The sequence below is a fragment of the Paroedura picta genome, chromosome 12 (genome assembly GCF_049243985.1).
Source record: "Paroedura picta isolate Pp20150507F chromosome 12, Ppicta_v3.0, whole genome shotgun sequence".
Lineage (NCBI taxonomy): Eukaryota > Metazoa > Chordata > Lepidosauria > Squamata > Gekkonidae > Paroedura > Paroedura picta.
In genome coordinates, this window is record NC_135380.1 from 44,238,455 (window position 1) to 44,259,203 (window position 20,749).

The 20,749-nt window shown below is 51.2% G+C and overlaps 2 protein-coding genes across 3 annotated transcripts in view; one reads left to right on the forward strand and one right to left on the reverse strand.

Annotated features, from left to right (window-relative positions):
- Nucleotides 1–2,378, reverse strand: part of CRAT (carnitine O-acetyltransferase) — a 45,090-nt gene extending 42,712 nt beyond the window's left edge. Inside the window, exon 1 of one of the 2 annotated variants that reach the window (XM_077306876.1) lies at nt 2,168–2,378. In XM_077306876.1, coding sequence (XP_077162991.1) covers nt 2,168–2,194 — 27 coding nt within the window. In that variant the 5' untranslated portion in view covers nt 2,195–2,378. Of the gene's footprint in view, nt 1–2,016 lie in introns of both variants that reach the window. The other variant, XM_077306875.1, reaches the window with a different exon arrangement.
- Nucleotides 2,379–6,351: 3,973 nt separating this feature from the next.
- The window catches only part of PTPA (protein phosphatase 2 phosphatase activator), a 44,462-nt gene continuing 30,064 nt past the window's right edge, over nt 6,352–20,749 (forward strand). The window contains exons 1-4 of the mRNA XM_077306879.1: nt 6,352–6,527; nt 12,438–12,538; nt 12,884–12,970; nt 18,643–18,768. Of these exons, the coding sequence (XP_077162994.1) occupies nt 6,503–6,527; nt 12,438–12,538; nt 12,884–12,970; nt 18,643–18,768 (339 nt within the window). The 5' untranslated portion in view covers nt 6,352–6,502. The remainder of the gene's footprint in view (nt 6,528–12,437; nt 12,539–12,883; nt 12,971–18,642; nt 18,769–20,749) is intronic.

The window sequence follows — 20,749 nt, forward strand, 5'->3', positions numbered from 1 at the left end:
GATATTTTTTAAAGAAATAAACTTTCCCATTTTGAAACTTATCTGCTCCCTAAACAAATACTTACCAATGCCTTGTTGCTGTCACCCTGACAACATATCGATTGGCAACCGCATCAAGCCTTATGCAACGAGATAACCTCGAACTTGGGCCCATTACTCTTGCAAAATTATGTCTGCTTATTATAGGAAGAGAGAACAATTCCACTGAATGCACCCAGGGATATGATGGAAAATCACCTCCATGAGAGTCAAGGCCACAGCTCAAGACCCGCTGGCAGGGAAGCAGCTCCCACTAAACAGAGAGGGATGCATGGGATTGGGCTGTAACCAGAGTGCAGAATTTTCCAGAAGCAAAGGGCAGCAGTCCCTGGGCTTACTAGTGCATTGCCATGAGATGAAGTGTAAATGCCCTTGCTGCTTGGTTTCCCATGCCAAAGGTCCCACATTCAATCCTTGGCGTATCCAGTTTTAAGGACAGGGCACAGGTGTTGCAGAAAAAGGCCTTACTCCACCAGTCAGAGAAGACAACTGCAGCCACACAAGCTCAGTCGAAGGTCGCTTCTTACATTTATATATTCACAAACTAATCACATAAGCCACTATATTAAACAAAACAGGAACTCCCCAATCATAAAGGAAGCAAAACTAGAACACCTATTCAGAGGTTCCTACATAGTCAATGGATTCCTCTACTGCAGAGGGGGAAGCTATTACTTTGTAAATGAGCTTACACATCATGCACTCCAAACCCACTTTTGATGCACTTTAGCAACCATCAGCAAGCGGATTTGGCTATTTCACACAGGAAACGCCAGTTGCAAATGAATCGAAAGTGTGAAAGTATTCAGCATGCGTGAAAGCTGAACAAGAGGATGATTGGGAAATCTTTACCAGTTAATAGAACCTGGGAAGGGAAGCATTTCCAAGTTGTCTGGCCCCATCATGTTTCCTACTGGGGACCCATCCTTGTATTCATAACCTGAATACCAAAAATAATGCAAATTTCAAGGAGGGTTTACGTCAAGAGTATAAGCTCATCTGTTCAAATCCATAAAGTATCTTGGCAAAATCCTGGACAGGGTCTCCTGGACCCTAGTACCCGGGACCCATCAGTAACCTCTAGATCCAAGGGAACACGGAAGCATGACATTTTGTGCCACAGGAAAGACCTTGCCTCAAAAACCAGTTACTTCTCCCCCAATTCTCTCCGGCACCCATGTTTCAAATACAGGCATTTGTCAGCTTTAAGATGTCAGAAGCCCAAGCCTTGTGAATCAAACTCAAAAGTTCCTGCAAAGCCAGGATTAAAAGATAAACTGCAGATTTCAAAAACAATTTCATCTTCCCCACCATTACGGATCTTCCTCGTGTTGCAAAGGTGCATCAGCAGGCTCTTGGGGGAACCTCGAAGGCGAAGAACATTTTATTCTAGGGCAAGAATGTGCGGACCAGATCCCCGCTCCCCGGGGGCCAGCGAGCAGAGCCCAGCGAGGTAGTCCGCAGCCTCCGGGGCTGTCCTTCCACTGCAGGTGCTCCCTCGCGGGCGGCCGAGAGGGGCCCTTTCCCCTCTAGCTTCCCGCTTTTCCCCGCGGAAGACCCAGGCCCGCAGGAGGTCGCGCGGGGTGGGGGGGTGGGAGAGCCTTCCGACTGGGCCCAGGCTCCTGGGCTCTTCTTTTTTGGGGGAGGGGGCGGGATTCGCTGCCGCGGACTGACAACGCCGCCCTTCCCTGCAGCGCCTGCAAGGCAGATCATCGTTAGAATATCTTACACCAGGGGTAGTCAAACTGCGGCCCTCCAGATGTCCATGGACTACAATTCCCATGAGCCCCTGCCAGCGAATGCTGGCAGGGGCTCATGGGAATTGTAGTCCATGGACATCTGGAGGGCCGCAGTTTGACTACCCCGGTTAGACAGACAAGCAACGGCTGTGCCAGCGAGCCCCCCCCCTGCAGAGGCAGGAGCCGCGCAGGGCCTCCCTCCCTCCCTGCCTCCCTGCCACCCCCCCCCCCGACTCACCATGGGAGAGGCGCGCCGTCCCCGTCCCCCGCCCCCCGGCTGCCCCTCAGCCTCCTCGGCCACCCCGGCTGCTGCGGCGTCCTCCTGCGGGCTCCGGGGAGAGGCGGGCCGCGCTTCCCTCAGGGCTCTGGGGCTCCCCTCTCGCACTCACCAGGCGCCTCGCCACGAAGGCCAGCATCGTCCCTCCCGCGCGCCGCGGCCCGGCCGCGGGTGCGAAGTCCGGCCTCGGGGAGGGAGCGGCGCAGCGACCTCCGCCCCAGCCCGGCCCCCGCCTGACGGGCTCGCCGCGGCCAAGGGCGGGCGGGCAGGCGGGAGGAGGAGGAGCCGGGTGGCCATCTTGGGGCCGGGCAAGGAGGAGGAGGCCGGGAGGTTGGGATGGGGGTCCGTGTCGTCACCCCCCTCCCCTCGTGTGCTCCAGATGACAGCTGGACGCGCGCAGGCCTCGCCGGAGGAGAGCCTCAGACACGGACCCGCTCTCGTGGCGCGGGAGTGCTCTCCTCAGACGCTTCCCGGGCAATTCACTCTCGCCCGAGTTTTGTCCTCAGACTCTTCCCGGGCAATTCGCTCGACTTTTCTCCTCAGATTCTTCTCGGGCAATTCACTTTCGCTCGAGTTTTCTCCTCAGACTCTTCCTGGGCAATTCGCTTTCGCTCGAGTTTTCTCCTCAGATTCTTCTCGGGCAATTCACTTTCGCTCGAGTTTTCTCCTCAGACTCTTCCCGGGCAATTCACTTTCGCTAGAGTTTTCTCCTCAGATTCTTCCCGGGCAATTCACTTTCGCTAGAGTTTTGTCCTCAGATTCTTCCTGGGCAATTCACTTTCGCTAGAGTTTTCTCCTCAGACTCTTCCTGGGCAATTCGCTTTCGCTCGAGTTTTCTCCTCAGATTCTTCTCGGGCAATTCACTTTCGCTAGAGTTTTCTCCTCAGACTCTTCCTGGGCAATTCGCTTTCGCTAGAGTTTTCTCCTCAGATTCTTCCCGGGCAATTCACTTTCGCTAGAGTTTTCTCCTCAGACTCTTCCTGGGCAATTCGCTTTCGCTAGAGTTTTCTCCTCAGACTCTTCCTGGGCAATTCACTTTCGCTAGAGTTTTCTCCTCAGACTCTTCCTGGGCAATTCGCTTTCGCTAGAGTTTTCTCCTCAGATTCTTCTCGGGCAATTCACTTTCGCTAGAGTTTTCTCCTCAGACTCTTCCTGGGCAATTCGCTTTCGCTAGAGTTTTCTCCTCAGATTCTTCCCGGGCAATTCACTTTCGCTAGAGTTTTCTCCTCAGACTCTTCCTGGGCAATTCGCTTTCGCTCGAGTTTTCTCCTCAGATTCTTCCCGGGCAATTCACTTTCGCTCGAGTTTTCTCCTCAGACTCTTCCCGGGCAATTCACTTTCGCTAGAGTTTTCTCCTCATTCTTCCCGGGCAATTCACTCTCACCGGGGTTTTCTCCTCAGATTCTTCCCGGGCAATTCACTTTTGCTCGAGTTTTCTCCTCAGACTCTTCCCAGGCAATTCACTCTCACCGGGGTTATCTCCTCAGATTCTTCCTGGGCAATTCACTCATTTCCCTTGTGCTGTGATTTACTTGTACCCTTTTCCTCGCCATTGCAAGTCAGGATGCACATCAACATTAAGGTGACCAGATTTTAACATTGGTAAAGCGGGACACCATTGACGGGGAGGGGGGGGGGTCATGATTAAAAATTTGGTCTATATGGAGCAACAAAAAGTTTTATAGAACGCACAGAACGCAAAAATAATATTGTAATAGATATATTTTTAATTTTAACATAAGTACAATTTGCCAAGTGCCCCCAGATGTCCCTCTGGTCACCTTAGTCAACATGGATGGCCAGGACCATTCCATGACATTGTATTTTAAGAAGTTCACAAAACTTGGTTGGTGGTAAAGGTGCCCCTGGATGCTAAAATTGGCTCTGCAGCTTCAGACCCACACGGCTGTCTACTGGAATCTTTCTTTCTTCAGATGAGCTTTGCCAGCTGGGCATCTGATATAACCCCGCTCTCCAAGGTATCATGCAACGCCCCGTTCTAGCTGCATCTGAAGAAGCGACTCACCAAAGCTTCCAGCCCGCCACCAGTTGTGTTAGTCTTTAAAGCGCTGCTGAACTTGCTCTTTCCTGTTGCTACAGATAGAACACTAACATGGCTATCCATCTTGACCTTGCAAGAACTAAGGTCTAGCAGAGCAAAACCTGGTGAACTTCTCACCATATACAGTTAAAAACACATTTTTTTTTACAAGAACAGTGGTCATGAGAAAAGCGAAAGAGTTGGTGTGAGCAGCTATGGGGGAATGTGAAAGACTAGAACCACTCCAATTTGAACTGTGGTCCTGCAATATAGAGCAATATAACGCCAGCTTGGTGTAGTGGTTAAGAGCGCCAACTTCTAATCTGGTGGGCCGGGTTTGATTCCGCGCTCTCCCACATGGAACTAGCTGGGTGACATTGGGCTTACCACAGTACTGATAAAGCTGTTCTGACTGAGCAGGAATATCAGGGCTCTCTCAGCCTGACCTTCCTCACAAGGTGTCTGTTGTGGGGAGAGGAAAGGGAAGGTGACTGTAAGCCGCTTTGATACTCCTTCGGGTAGAGAAAATCAGCATATAAGGACCAACTCTTTTTCTTCTTCCTCCCATCTGCCACATGGAAAATAATACTGATCTATCTTTACAGGTTGTTGGAAAGATTATAAAATATACTAGGGACCTAGCCAGTTGCATTCAGGAGTACAACCGGCGCTAGGTTAGGGGGATGGAGTGGAAGAACTCTGCAGATGGCCTCCCCTCCTCCCAGGACCTGGAAAGGGGCAGTTCTCACACAGCAGGGATCTGCAGCCTTGGAGAGAGGTGGAAGGAGGAGGGGGTGGTCAGGGGTGTGAGACGGAGGAGGCACTCAGGGGTGGGAGAGCTGCCCTGAGTGCTATTGGTAATTGGTTTTCATTGATTCAATTAGTAGTTTTTTGTATTATTTATTTTATTTAAACTTTTTTGGGCAAATTAATCCCCTCAAGCCCCCCCCCCCTTGTGCACAGCCTTGAAGTGAACAAACATGGACAAGGGTGACCCAGTAGATTTTGTTTACATAGATTTCCAGAAAGCTTTTACTAATGTTCCTCACCAAAGGCTCTTAATTAAACTCAGCAGTTGTGGGATTAGAAAACAAGTCCTCTGGTTGATTAAAAACTGGTTAATTAACAGGGAACAGTGAATGAGTCTGAATGGGCAGTTTTCATAGTGGAATGTGGCAAGCTGTACGGTTTAATATCTGGTGCTGTTCGTTAATGATTTGGAGTTAGGAGTAAGCAGTGAAGTGGCTACATTTGCAGTGAAGTGGCTACATTTGCAGTTGTTCAGGGTGGTGAAAACTAGAGAGAACTGTGGAGGCTGGACGAGTGGGCATCAACATGGCAAATGAGATTCAACATGGATAAGTGCAAAGTGATGCACATTGGAGCCAAAACTCACAACTCTAAATACACACTGATGGGGTCTGAACTGGTGGTAACTGACCAGGTCATGGAAGCGTGGTAGAGAATTCCCTGAAGATGTCAACACAGGGTGCAGTGGCAATAAAAAGGGCCAATGCTGTGCTGGGGATTATTAGAAAGGGAATTGGAAACAAATCAGCTTGTATGTAAGGCCCCTGCATGACTCTCTAATGCGGCCTCATTGGGAATACTGTGTACCATTCTGGTCACTATACCTCAAAAAAGATATAGCACTGGAAAAGATGCAAAAAAGGGCAACTAAAATGGCTTGGGGGATGGAGCACTTTCTCATCTGATCCAGCAGCGTGGAATCAAACCTGGCTGGCCAGGTTACAAGCTGGCACTCCTAACCACCACACCAAGCTGGCTCTCAGAGGGTTGTGAGTGAAGGACAAGCTCTCCTGATGCAAACACCATATTCTAGTAAAACTAAGGCCCTTGCTATTTTAGGACAACTCAAGTGAAGGCCATATTCTGGATCTCAAAATCGAAAAACACTTGTCAGCATGCAATTGTGGTTCACGGTTTGCAGTGAACCACAGTGTGTCCCTCGACAGGCATCACAGGAGTCGGTGGGAAGAGCCTTCGGACTCCAACTCTGTCCCGCGGCCCATTTAAGTTTTGCAGCGGGGGCGGCGCCCTGCACCAAAAGGGCTTCGAATCCGCCTCCCTGCCCTTCGTCAAAATGGCCGTGCGAGGAAATCACAGGAGTTGCCCTTGGCCAATATGGTCACTCTGGAATCAATGTGGTTTTGAAAGAAGGCCGGTTGGGACGTTCAAGTACAGGTCCATGGAACGGGGAGGAGCTTTTCGCCAGGAGGACTTAGCTGCCCTTTACAAACATGGCGGCGGGGGCGGCGGCCCGCTCAGCTGCGCGTGAGCCTCAGACCCGGCTGTGCCCCTTTCCAAGATGGCCGACTGACGGTTATTGTATCCTGTCAGGCGGGGAGAAGCGAAAGGCGGCGGGGGATTCTCGGCTCCGCGAAGATGGCAGAGAGCGAGCGGCAGGAGGGTGAGTCCGGCCGCGGAGGTGACCCCGGCCGCGGAGGAGAGAGCAAAGGCGGGTCTGTCCGGGGGTGGGAGCGGAGCCGGGACAGGAAGCGCGGCGGGGCGGCCGGAGGGCCTCTGCGGGAGGGCGCCCGTCGGGACGCTGGGGTGGGGATCTGGGGAATGCGTGCTGTGGCTGCGGAGTGGGGAGGGGGGCCAGGGCAGGTTTGGGAGACGCCTGGGGAGTTAGGGAGGGAGCCTGGCCCGGGCACGGACCTCAGTGGGGCGCAAAGCCAAAAAGTCCCCCCGCCCAAGCAACCCTTTCCTCAGGGAGGACTGAGCCCTGTAGTCTGTAGATGAGATGCAACTCCTGGGGATACCCATGCCCCACCTGGAGGCTGGCATCCCTGAACCTCAGTGGGGCACAAAGGCACAGAGTCCCCCCCCTCCCAAGCAGCCCTTTCCTTCAGGGGAACTGAGTTCTGTAGTCTGGAGATGAGCTGGAATTCCAGGGGATCCCCAGGCCCCACCTGGAGGCTGGCATCCCTCAGTTCCCCTCCCAAGCAGCCCTTTCCTCCAGGGGAACTGAGCTCTGTAGTCTGGAGATGAGCTGGAATTCCAGGGGAGCCCCAGCTCCCACCTGGAGGCTGGCATCCCTCAGTCCCTCTTCCCAAGCAGCCCTTTCCTCCAGGGGAACTGAGCTCTGCAGTCTGGAGATGAGCTGGAATTCCAGGGGATCCCCAGGCCCCACCTGGAGGCTGGCATCCCTCGGTCCCCCTCCCAAGCAGCCCTTTCCTCCAGGGGAACTGAGTTCTGTAGTCTGGAGATGAGCTGGAATTCCAGGGGATCCCCAGGCCCCTCCTGGAGGCTGGCATCCCTCAGTCCCCCTCCCAAGCAGCCCTTTCCTCCAGGGGAACTGAGTTCTGTAGTCTGGAGATGAGCTGGAATTCCAGGGGATCCCCAGGCCCCACCTGGAGGCTGGCATCCCTCAGTTCCCCTCCCAAGCAGCCCTTTCCTCCAGGGGAACTGAGCTCTGTAGTCTGGAGATGAGCTGGAATTCCAAGGGATCACCAGGCCCCACCTGGAGGCTGGCATCCCTCGGTCCCCCTCCCAAGCAGACCTTTCCTCCAGGGGAACTGAGCTCTGTAGTCTGGAGATGAGCTGGAATTCCAGGGGATCCCCAGGCCCCACCTGGAGGCTGGCATCCCTCCGTCCCCCTCCCAAGCAGCCCTTTCCTCCAGGGGAACTGATCTCTGTAGTCTGGAGATGAGCTGGAATTCCAGGGGATTCCCAGGCCTCACCTGGAGGCTGGCATCCCTCCGTCCCCCTCCCAAGCAGCCCTTTCCTCCAGGAGAACTGATCTCTCTAGTCTGGAGATGACCTGGAATTCCAGGGGATCCCCAGCTCCCAACTGGAGGCTGGCATCCCTCAGTCCCCCCTCCCAAGCAGCCCTTTCCTCCAGGGGAACTGATATCTGTCATCTGTAGATGAGTTGGAATTCCAGGGGATCCCCAGGCCCCACCTGGAGGCTGGCATCCCCCAATCTCCCTCCCAAACAGCCCTTTCCTCCAGGGGAACTGATCTCTGTAGTCTGGGGATGAACTGGAATTCCTGGGGATCCCCAGGACCCACCTGGAGGCTGGCATCCCTCAGTCCCCCTGCCAAGCAGCCCTTTCCTCCAGGGGAACTGATCTCTGTAGTCTGGGGATGAACTGGAATTCCTGGGGATCCCCAGGACCCACCTGGAGGCTGGCATCCCTCAGTCCCCCTGCCAAGCAGCCCTTTCCTCCACGGGAACTGATCTCTGTAGTCTGGGGATGAACTGGAATTCCTGGGGATCCCCAGGACCCACCTGGAGGCTGGCATCCCTCAGTCCCCCTCCCAAGCAGCCCTTTCCTCCAGGGGAACTGATCTTTGTAGTCTGGAGATGAGCTGGAATTCCAGGAGATCCCCAGGCCCCTCCTGGAGGATGGCATCCCTCATTCCCCCTCCCAAGCAGCCCTTTCCTCCAGGGGAACTGATCTCTATCATCTAGAGATGAGCTGCAATTCTCAAATGGAAACTGAAATACACTTACTGGGTACTTACTCCCTTATGGTAGAAGAAGGGACTCCCTGACAATATGGGGGGGATGCCCTCAGTCATTTTACAGTGGGTCAGGCTGTGAGCTGTTATTGAAGGGAGTGGAAGCTTTCTTTAAAAATATGTATAAGAAATCTCCATTTACAGTTCAGATGCATGGGTTCTTTGGATGTGGGGTGACTAGCCTTTGGGGTACGTTGTGGGTGGGGGCCAGGGTGTTCCCATGAGAGGAAGGACCCTGTGTAACTGTGGCTCACAAAGAGGAGCCAGGATTTTTTGGGAGAGAAATATGCCTGAACCAGAGAAAGAGTACTGTTCCCCTAGAAGACACACACTGGGCGCTTGGGTGGGACTGCCTCCGAATGGAGAGCTCTGGTTTGGCCCCATGAAAAGGCAGCACAGAGAAGAGGTCCTGAACTGGCCCTGTTAGTGTTGCACCGGGAGGAATTGATTTGGGGTGGAACCTTGTACCTGTCAGGAAAGGTACTCCAGGTGGGATAGGATTAGAGGTAAGGTGACCCCCCCCCCCATTCTGTAGAAGAAAAGGCAGGTTGCCTTCCCAGGCGGAGTTGGGGATTCTTGGGGGCTGTCCATTGGGAAGAGCCCTCTGACTCATGTAGTCTTCTTTTCTGAATACAAGATGGCAAGGTCTCAGTTAATCACCTTCAGCACTCCGCAATTAAAGAGACATCTGTCAATCACTCTCTAATTTTCACATATTTGTTTCCTTCACTATGTTTTCGTCCCCAAATTAAACCCAAACAAAGGGTAATCATTTTAAATAGATTTAATTCTATTTATAGCCTGCCCCTCTTGAACCAGTTCTCTCAGGGCGAGTTACAACAATGTAAACAGTAAAACTTCTACAAAATGCATTCAAAATTAGTTAGAATTTATAGTGCGCTGCCTTCCACTCGATATGTGCAGAGTCAAGGGAGGGAGACTGTAGGAGGAGGAGGAGGAGCTGAGCTGGCAAGAGAGGCCCGATGATGTTCCAGATCTTCTGTGTCCATGGTCCTCAACTGTAATCCTGGAGGAGGGGCCCGGTCTTGCAGGCCTTGCGGAACTGCACTTTTCCTGCTTGGTCTTTGAATTGTTAAATGGCTGCATTATGTTTTATGCTAATTTACTTACCTTTCTACCAATATGGATGGACTGGTAACTTTCATTTCATTGCATCTGAAGAAGTGTGTATGAACACGCAAGCTGATTCCTTGACTAAAACTTTGTGGGTCAGCAAGGAGCCCCTAGTCTCAAACTTTGTTCTGCTGCTTCAGATTACCATGGCTACCCACCTGAATCTTTCTTCAGAGTACAAGATGAGGCTGCATGGCCTCCAGGTACTTTTGGTCCATGCCTTTGTTGGTGTAAGCATTTTGTGTCTTCTTCGCCACATATTCTTTCTCCACACTCTTCTGGAGAAGGGAAGTCTGAAATCCATTAGGATCTGGCCTTGGGGTTAAAGTACATCCTTACTTTCATTCCTGCTTTGAGGAAGTCCTCAAGTAATTCTGTGAGGAAGTGTCCCCTCTGAGTGTAACTTAATTTGGGGGTGAGTGGGGCCCTATAACGTTTTGTGTCAGCTCATCTTTCTGTATAGGCCATGGCTTGACTCACCTGAGTTCTTTCAAATTGTATATAATTATGCCTGATAGAGTAAAAAATGGACAGATAATTTCCCCCTCTTCCAAAATATTTCCACTTAGAGACACCTGATGAAGAGGATAGGCAGCAGATCAAGGATAGGTTTCTAGTTAGTACATCAAGGTGTTCTACCTGGAGTTCTTCCATCTCTGGTCTGAACACTGTCCAACCCAGTCAGTTTCTGCAGGTGTCTTCAGAACACATTCTGTGTTGGGCTGGAGAGTCAGTGTCATGAGTCTAGAATTCAAGAGCCCTGGGTTGAAGTTCACGTGCTGCCACAAAGCTTTCAGCATAACCTACCCTGCAGGGTTGTTTTGAGGACAAATTGTATGCCACCCTGAGCTTCTTGGATGGTGGCTGGGATAAAATATCAATCTTAACAAATCTTATCAATCTTAATTTATTTCCTGCTGTTCAGCTGAAGAATGCTATTAAAGCAAGTCACTGCAATCCCAAGACAATGCAATTGCCAATTAAAATTTGATTAAAAGTGACCCCCATGGAGGGCACCTCAGCTGGTTGCTTCCTGCTGAACCCTCTCACGGCTTCAGTAATGGCCAATGAAACCAGCAGGGCTGTGGAAGGGAGGGGAAATGCATAGCTTTCAGATAGGTCTGGCTCCAGACAGGACACAGTCTATTCTGGACATGATGGGGAGGTGCCCATCTACCTCCTGCTTCTGCCCGGCTGGCCTCGTTGATGGCAACTGCAATCATTGGAAATAATGATTGAGAAATTGGCTGTGGGCTGCAGGGCAAGCAAGGAAGGGGCCACTTTGAAACTATCTTAGAGTCATGTGCAGTGCCTCTCCTTCCTTTTCAGTATTTCCCCCCTCGCCTGGATTTGCCCTTCCTTTCAGCAATGTGACTGTGTTCACCTTGAAACAGAGTCCCTTGTGCTGCTGCCTTCCCCTCCCTCCACAAACGCTGAGCGTAGCCATTCATCCTTGGGAGCAGGTAACTTTAGAACAGAAGCATCCCTCCTGTGCACATTTGGGTGCTTTTGACAGGAGCTCAAGGTCTGGCCCTGCTTCCTGGCACATTGGGAAACATGAACTGTTTACCTAGCCAGGGGAGGAGGAAGAGGAGTCCCGCTGACTCGGCGGGATGGCAGTCTACATTTTCCTCCAGGCTGCTGTGCAGAGGCCTCCTGGGGTTTCTGAATGCTTACTTGCTTTGTGCCTCTGATGCAGTCCGAAACTGCTGTCCTGGTCTTTCTTTTTGCTTGGGCCACCTTTAAAGTAAAATTGATTCATGGGGACTCCCCCCCCCCCACTCCAAAGCCAGGGGCATACAATCATGTCAATCTCCTTTCTCCTTGGAGGGCTTCCTTTTCATTTGACTACTGCTTCTGTTCTGTATGCTCAGCGAGTTCTATGTGCCCCAGTTTCTCTCTTATGGGTGTTACTTTGCTCAAATGTATTCACAGGGCTGTGTGGAGGTTCTGGGGGTCCTTGGGTGTAGGGTTCTGTGGATGTCTCCCCCGCAGCTCTCTCTGCTGCATGCATATATATATATAAAAAGATAGTGTGAAAATACTGTTTCCTGCATTGTTGACAGCTGCCAAGCATTTGATGAATGGAAGCATCTCAGGTCCTTCTGGAGGCATCTTATTAAAATACTCCTGACCAGTTACACAGTATAGAGATTTGCAGGCAAAGCTCATTTTCTAGTCTGCTGGAATTGTGCCTTGTTTAAAAATATAGTTAATCTAGCATTTCTTGCAGTTCCAGTTTGGGGCGTGGGGTATTTGGTTCAGTTGGGGACCCAAATCCCAGATTTACAGTGCAAATTCAAGCATGTATACTTGCAAGTAAATCCCATTGTGCTCCGTGGGACTTGTTCCTTTGTGAATGTGTAGCCTCAGTCTCAGTGGCCCCTTGAAGCATGGCTGGATGCCTAGTCTAGTACACGTCTTCTGGTGTGGACCATCCTAAAGCTGACTCTAGGCTGTCTCAGCACAAAGGAAAGTGCTTAATGAATTCCTGAGGGGTGGATTATGCAATTGACTCCTCGATGAGGGATAATCTCTTTTATTTCATTGCTCTAAAATCCAGAAGTAACTTTGGTTGGATTCAAATAGGATACTTCTCTGATTATTCTGCTCCCCCCAAAAAACACACACACACACCAAAAATGTGCACAAGAGAAGATCCAAGAGGCTTTTTCTATCCTAGCCATGTTTAACTGCTTCTTCCTCTGTCTTCCAGAATCGCCAACAGAGGCGTTGCCACCTCCTCACCAAAAATTCATGATCCCCCAGAAAGAGATCAACATGGTTCCTGACATGGCCAAGTGGAAACGCTCTCAGGTGTGGAATTGACTTTCCTCAGAATTATTGCTGCTCGAACCAAATCGAGCCCTTTGCACAACCCTAGTAAAAAGCTCTGGGCAGATTACACCCTGTGCTCTGTGGTAGAGGAGTAGGGTGCAAGGCTAATCAATAGGCCATTTAAAACTCCAAAAGCCCAAAATTAGCCAGAACTGTGGAACCACCCATCTGGTTTCCTGTGATTCTCCCACAGGGTGACTGATGGCCCGTTGCTTGCTAAAGAGTCTGAATTCATCCGTCAGCCTTCGGAGACTTGGCTGTGTTTGCGGAATGCCCCCTCTTTGTGACCACATCTGTTCTCAGCCCCCCTTCCCTTCTTTGCAGGCATACGCAGACTACATGGGCTTCATCCTCACGCTGAATGAAGGCGTCAAAGGCAAGAAGCTGACCTGCGAATACAAAGTCTCTGAGGTGGGTGAAAGGACGAAAAGTTGGCCTGTCCAGCTCGGACTTATCAAAGCTCTCGGAAGAGGGAAGGCTTTGTCCAACACTTTTGTCCCGAGGAGTTGAAGGTTCGGCTTGGGCCTTCTGCCGGCAGAGTACACTGAGCGCTGCTTTCTGCCCGTAGCCTCGAGCTTTGTCCACACTTCTGAGCAGCAGAAAGCTTGCCTGGTTCCATTCCCCCCGTGGCTTCAAGCGTTTCTTCCCGTGGGAGGTTCACTTGGCAGCCATTGTTGTTATTGTGATTCAGTTTCTCCCCTTGGGCTCGAGGCAGTTTACAACACACTAAAAATACATGGGTACTTTAATAATTACAGACTAATATTCTAAAAATTAAAACACTAAGAATAACCAGATATCAGCAGCTAATTTGGTTAATTAACTATCTAATTACTGATTCTACCTCCCCCACAACCCATTTTCTGCCATCATTTCTTTCCCCACCTGTTGGATATGGCTTGTCTCCGGAATCAGATGCAGAAGGTCAGTTCTCCCGTGTGTGGAGTGACTAGGAGGCGATACTCTCCCCCACACTTTTCAGCATCTTTATGAGCCCTGTAGCCGAGCTGGTCTGAGGCTTTGGGCTGGGTTATCACCAATATGCGGATGACACCCAGTTCTACGTTCTGTTAGACGGATGGATGGACTCCCCTCCGGATACATTTGCCAGTTGTTTGCAAGCAGTGACTAGATGGCTCAGGCAGAGCTGTCTGAAACTCACTCTCTCCAAGACAGAGGCCTGTGGCTGGGTAGGAAAGGACAAGATCAGGCAGCCTGTCTCCCATGTATGTAACTGTAGATTTTAATGTTTTAATGAATTTTATGGCATATACTGTTTTATCATCATAGGCCGCCTCGAGACGACTTAGTCAAGAGCAGTGGGGTATAAATTGAATTATAAATAAACAAACAAATAAATATGGCAGGATGGAGCAGCATGGAAAAAAAGGAGTGAGGAAGCACTAAAAGGATTGGAGGGGGACCCCTTCATTAGGTTGGCCTCGCCTCAACCGTAGGCCTGGTAAATGAGTGCAGCCTTGCAAGCCCTAAGGAACTGTAATAGCTCCGTCAGGACCCTAATCTCGGGCAGCTGCTCATGCCACCAGGTTGAGGCCAGGAGGATGACTTTGGGGGACTACCAATAAATTTGCACTAGATGACCCAAGTCATCTCTGGGAGACATATTGATGACCCAAGTCATCTCTGGGAGTCCCAGACCATGTAGGGAAATGAAGACTGCAGTGAGGACCAGTTAAATTCAAGCTCAGTAGTGCCCAACAAGAATTTCAGAGTAGAAGCTTTTGAAAACCAAGCCTTCCTTCATCAGAATACTTGACAGTATTTGTCAAAGGGAGCTTTGGACTCTCAAAAGTTTATTCCCCTCCCTCCCCCAAAAAATCTGGACTCAAATTTAGCTGTTCTACTGCAGAGCAGCATTGCTATCCTCTTAAACACTGAGGACTAGAAACTCATTTCTTCTCCTCCCCCCCTCTCAAGTTTCTGAGGTTTTGTCTCTGTTTCCACACTTAGGCTGTGTGGTCATGGAGTTTGCCCCAGCGCTTTCTCCTCTTTCCCACTTGTCACCTCTAGGGTGCAACTCTGGTGGCATCTGACACCCACTTCTCTAATTTTGCCCAGGGAGAAATAGCCGGCCGTGAGTCAGATCTGTGGCCAAATAAATGCATAGGGAAAATACGTGCTCGGTTTGCGTCATGATAGTGGGCTGGTACACATGGTGTGCTTTGAACCGCAAAGCATGATTTGAGAGCTTGGTAGCCATCAGCCCCCCACCCCCCGCCCCCCATGGCACCCATTCCCCCAGCCCTTTTGGTGAGTTTTTCAGACGCCAGTTCATTCAGCATCCTGATTCAAGCTGTGCTGTTTGCCCTGCTGGAGTCAAGAGAGATCCTGGAGCAGGCGCAGCACGGCATTTTGGAACTTTGGACTAGCGTTAGAGTCCTGGGTTTAGAACCCCGGCACATCAGGGCAACCGACTGACCCACTGCTCTTTTCTAGCCTCTCCGACTTCACAGGGCTGTTTTGCAGCTTGAAACAATGAAGTAAAATTAAATGAACAAATAAAATGGACAGAATAGCCTTGAATATTACAGTTTTAGGGCTAGCCTAGGAATTACGATGGAGGACCCATGCCTTCAAATTTGATCACGTAGGAAGTGCGGGCTGGGTGCTCTTGGGGTAGCGGCCATTAAGGCTCCGCTCCTGGCTGCAATGGCTCTGACCCCTTTCAGGGACAGAGCAGAGAGCAGTTGGCAAAGGTGATGCTTCATTAAAAGATGGGGCCTGCAATGTAATTCTTCTGCCGCTGTGCTCTGCTTTTGCTGTCAACATCAAACCCCCTCTTCTTTTGCCTTTGGGGCAAATCCAGGCTGGGCCTTCTGGCTAGTTGGGGGGGGGGGTGTTTGAATGTTACAAATTTTGGAACATGCAAGGAGTTTTGCTGGAACAAAGTACTCTCCATCTTGTTTGTGGCAGCAGCAGCTAACTGAGCATGTGTGAGTGGCTGCTAAGAGGATAGTGATCCCTGTCTTATAGCGAGGTATACCACTGGTGGGCATGGAGCTCAGTCTGGCGGTCCTGGCCAAGAGCCATTGCCTGAGCCTATTCTTCTGTGAACTGACTGGATCTTTTTTCTTTTAAAGCCATCCCGCTAAAAGCTGTCGTTTCATTACCAGAATGTGATTTATGGTCTGTTAAGTTACATTTAATAGGCATCAGGCCCATTTTTTAAAAATCCAGGCTTTTCATGAACGGAGTTGATCTTTTAAACATTTTTATAGTCCGATTCTCAGTGAGGGGCCATTTAATGAGAATTGTTTTTATGACCTGGCCAGGTTTTTAATAGTTTATTAATTGCTACCCACTTCAGTATGGTGCGTTATGTTTTTACGGTGTTCTTACCTTGTAAGCCTCCTCAAGCATTTTCTTTGGAGAGGCAGCATAGAAATGTTCTAAATAAATGAACAATCTGGCCCGATCTCATAAGAGCTTCAGAAGAGGCTGCTGGGTCAGACCAGGCCAGGGAGTATCCATCCAATCCAGTATCCAGTCTCACAGGGTGACCAGACAGTTTCTCTGGAGGGCCAACAACAAGACAAGGAGGCCGAGGCCTTCCCCTGATGCTGCCTTCTGGCTCTGGGATTCAGAGGTTTTGTGCCTGTGAATTTCAAGAACATAAGACGAACCCTGCTGGGTCAGATCAATAGTTAGGGATGCCAGCCTCCAGGTGGAACCTAGCCCCCTGATGCCCCGAATTGCAGCTCAACTCCAGACTATAGAGATCAGTTCCCCTGTAGAAAATAGATGCTTGGACGGTGGACACTGGTATTTTACCCCACTGACGTCCCTGTCACTCCCCTCCATCCCCAAATTTCCAGGAGTTCCCCAACCTGGATCTGGCCACCCTATCCCTCCATCCCCTGCCCATGGCCATGGGGGACCTGGCAATCCTACCAATAGTCTACCTAGTCCAGCATCCTGTCCCACACAGTGGTCAACCAGTTAATCTTGGGGGGAGGGCAACAACACAGCACAAATACTGAGAAGAGTCTTGCTGGATCAAAGTAGACCAGGCAGGCAACAGGAAACCACCTCTCTTGCCTTAAAAACCCCACTGAGTCACTGTAAGTCAGCTGTAATTTGACAGCGCTTTGTGCCTCCACCAGTCTACTCAAGGGAAGTCAGGCAGAGTGTGTTTCACCCCTTTAGATTTTACCTTTGGGAGCCTTTTCTCTGGCTTTCCTCCTGCCACCCCCTGCCAGTCCCATAGCTCTGGAGAATCAGACCACTGATGCTTCAAGGTGTCTTGGCTTGCCTCCCTCCATTGCTCTCTCCTTTGGTGATGCTTCAAGGACTGGAAAGTTTCTGGCCTTGGTCATTTTCCTTCCCTCCTTCCTCCAGGGCGGAGTGATGGGTTGAACTTTGGCTCAGGAGATGGGGAACGTCCCCAGACGATGCCTCCCACCAAGGCAAAGCTGGCCCTGCTATTTTTGCTCTCTTTGTTTCCACTTGGTGGAAGAAGCCTTTCTGGAGGAGTTGCACTTTGGTTGCTGCACTTTGGATGCAGGGTACGGGGAGCCCAACGTGTATTGCTTGGGGGGAGGGGGCAGGAGTAAGCGAACAAAACCTGTACTAAAAATATTGGTGTGCCTCCCTTTCTTCTCTTACATTAGGGCCTTGCTCAGGCCTTTGCACATTGTTGTTGTTGTTGCTATTTTCCTCCTCAGTTATTTACAGGTATGCCTGGAAACTTTGGGTCACTTTTTGGAGAGGGGAGGCTGGACACACACCATCACATAAAGAAGTGATCCTCAAATACAGAGTTCGGAAACCCACACCCTGTTGCATCCAGCTTCCTGGATGCTCGAGAGTCAGTTTGGTGTAGTGGTTAGGAGTGCGGACTTCTAATCTGGCATGCCAGGTTCGATTCTACGCTCCCCCACATGCAACCAGCTGTTTTTGGGCTCACCTTGGGCTCACCACAGCACTGATAAAACTGTTCTGACTGAACAGTGATATCAGCGCTCTCTCAGCCTCACCCACCCCACAGGGTGTCTGTTGTGGGGAGAGGAATGGGAAGGCGACTGTAAGCCGCTTTGAGCCTCCTTCGGGTAGGGAAAAGCGGCATATAAGAACCAACTCTTCTTCTTCTTCAGCACTTCCTGAAACATTGCAGGGCATTGACCCCCCCCCCCCCCGAGCAGGCCCTCGAGGTGAACACTGCCAGTAGCATGGATCTTGTGGATGCCAACTAGGATTGTGAACTCCAGTCTGAGGAATTCCCAGTGATTTGGGGGTGATACAGGTGGCTGGGAGAATCTAGGGAGGGATATCGCCTAGGACCTGGTCTGTATCTAGCGGTCCACACTCTGAAGCTTCAGAGTTAGGTCAGGGAGTGGGGTTATTAGCGACAGGGCCTTCATATGATGGTGGCATCATAACTATGGAATTCCTTCCCCCAAGTATGCTTGCGTTTGCTATTATTAATAGCTGAAGGTTTATATGGGTGCTTTCTGATGGAGAAGTGCTTTCTTATTCTCTCCAGCTTTGACGTCACCATTTCAAGGGATATGTGCCTGTCTTGATACGTGTAAATTTTTCAGTATTGATTCTTGGCCTTGATGAGGCCTTTCTGGACTCCCATGAGAAGGAAAGGAAGGCATGTTGTCATTGTGGATGTGGTTCAGGGTAGCCAGTGTCCAAGCAGAGTCTGTGCTCCCGTGTCTGGAATTCCATCTCCCTGGCTGGAGTGGCAGCTCGGGGGTGGGATGGGGGCTGTATAATAGATCATTTGTCCAGAGTGCCTCGCCCTCCCCAGGCACAGGAATCTGCCAAGCTGGAGCTGGCAAGCCTGGCTCTGGTTAATGGAGGAGAGGGGCTACGTGGGAAAATTTGATGGAATCTGCAGGGGTATTTTGCCCCCCATATGTTGCTGTGTACCCAACAATAGAGGCTGTGCTGAGAGTGGTCTGGCAAACATGTCTGGGCAACACTGAGAGCTGGGCCGGGTGCATTCAGAGTTCCACTAGAGTATGGGGAGAAACTGTTCTCTCCTCGGCACCCCTTGCCTGCCCCCCCCCCCCCCCGCCTGCCTGAATGACGGTCTGCTCTTCCTCTCGTGTTAGGCAATAGAAATGCTGGTCGCTCTCCTGAACACGCTCGACAGGTGGATTGACGAGACCCCACCGGTAGACCAGCCCTCTCGTTTTGGGAACAAGGCCTTCCGGACTTGGTACGCCAAACTGGACCAGGTAAGTAAAAGCAGGGGGTTGGAAAAGAATTGCCAAGTTCTCTCTTTGATGCTGGGTTCTTCTGCCTTTTCTCAGGGGTGTAGGATGGTTTTGTGTGGTCCATCGGGTCTGTTGGAAAGCGATGTGAGGCTGAGGTGCTGTAGCATCTGACATTTGCTTCCCGTCACCTTTAGTATTATTATTATTATTACTTCAATTTATAGCCCACCACTCCTCTAAGGCTAGTGCCGGGTAACAACATATAAAACCCCTAATACATAAAGACATCCTACAAAAACAAATACACCGTCTAACCCAACCAACCCGACAGCGGCGGTATTCCCAGGTAGGGGACCAGGGAGCACTGCATATAGCCCTGAGAGGGTAAGGGGGGCCAGGTCTTACAATGAGGCGATGGCCTTAACTATAGGCCTGGTGGAAGAGCTCCATTTTGCAGGCCCTGCAGAAAGCTGATAAATCCCGCAGGGCCCGCAGCTCCTCCATGAGCTCATTCCACCAGGCGGGGGCCAGGACAGAAAAGGCCCTGGCCCTGGTCAAGGCCAGGCGCGCCTTCTGGGGGCCGGGAATCACCAACAAATTTGTCCCCACAGAGGGTAAGGCCCTGCAGGGGGCATAGGGTGCCAGGTGGCCGCTCAAGTATGTGAGTCCCAGACCGTGGAGGGCCTTAAAGGTTAAAACCAAAACCTTGAATCTGACCCGGCTAGCAATCGGCAGCCAATGCAGCTGCCTCAGCATAGGCTGGATGTGGGTCCTCCAAGATGTTCCTGTGAGGACCCTAGCAGCTGCATTTTGCACCAGCTGTAATTTCTGGATCAGGTGCAAGGGTCAACCCGTGTAGAGTGAGTTACAGAAATCTATTCTGGAGGTGACCGTCGTATGGATCACTGTGGCCAGGTGGTCAGGAGACAGGTAGGGCGCTTATAGCTGAACCTGGTGAAGATGGAAAAAAGCCTGGCCCACTACCTTCTTGACCTGGGCCTCCAGTATTAACGAGGCATCCAAGGTCACACCCAAATTCCTGGCTTGGGACGCGATGGTCAGTTGTGTCTTGGCCAAGGTCGCACTTCCTGAGCTGCTCTCTTCCCCCCAAACGACAGGACCTCGGTCTTGGCAGGGTTGAGTTTCAGGCAACTCTGCTCGAGCCATTCAGCCACGGCTTCCAAACATCTGGCAAATGGATCCGGGGGGGGGCGGGAGAGATCCGGGCGGCCATCCATCAGGAGATACAGCTGGGTGACATCAGCATACTGATGGCAACCCAAGCCGTAACTCCTGACCAGCTGGGCCAGAGGGCACATAAAGATGTTAAAAAGCGTGAGGGAGAGCACTGAGCCTTGTGGAACTCCACAAGGGAGCCCGAATAGACTCGATAACTCGTCCCCCAACGCCACCCTATGGATCCGGTTTAGTAGGAAAGGAGAGTATCCAGCGTAATGCTGTACCCCTTATCCCCATCCCGGCGAGGCGGCATGCTACTAGCTCATGGTCGACCACATCAAATGCGGTCAACAGATCTAATAGAACTAATACTGTAGACTCGCCTCGATCCAGCTGGTGATGGAGATCGTCCGTCAGGACGACTAACACCATCTCTACCCCATGGCCAGGACGGAAGCCAGACTGGTATGGATCAAGCGCCGAAGTTTCCTCCAGGAACACCAGGAGCCATTACAGCCCTTTCAACTACTTTTCCCAGGAACGCCAAATGTGCAACTGGGCAGTGGCTGGCCGGGTCTTGCGGATCCAGCGATGGCTTTTTAAGGAGTGGGCAGACCACTGCCTCTTTTAGCAGCTCCGGAAACTCACCTGATTGGAGGGAGCAGTTAACAATGTCACAGAGCTGCTCTCCTACCCTCGGCCCCCCTTCCTTGAGGAGCCAAGAAGGGCAGGGATCCAGTGGGCAAGTGGTCGCCCGCGCCTGCCCCAACTTTGCCCTGCCTTTCTCTCCGCTGGGTTCTCCAGGGACACCTTTAAGTTTAAT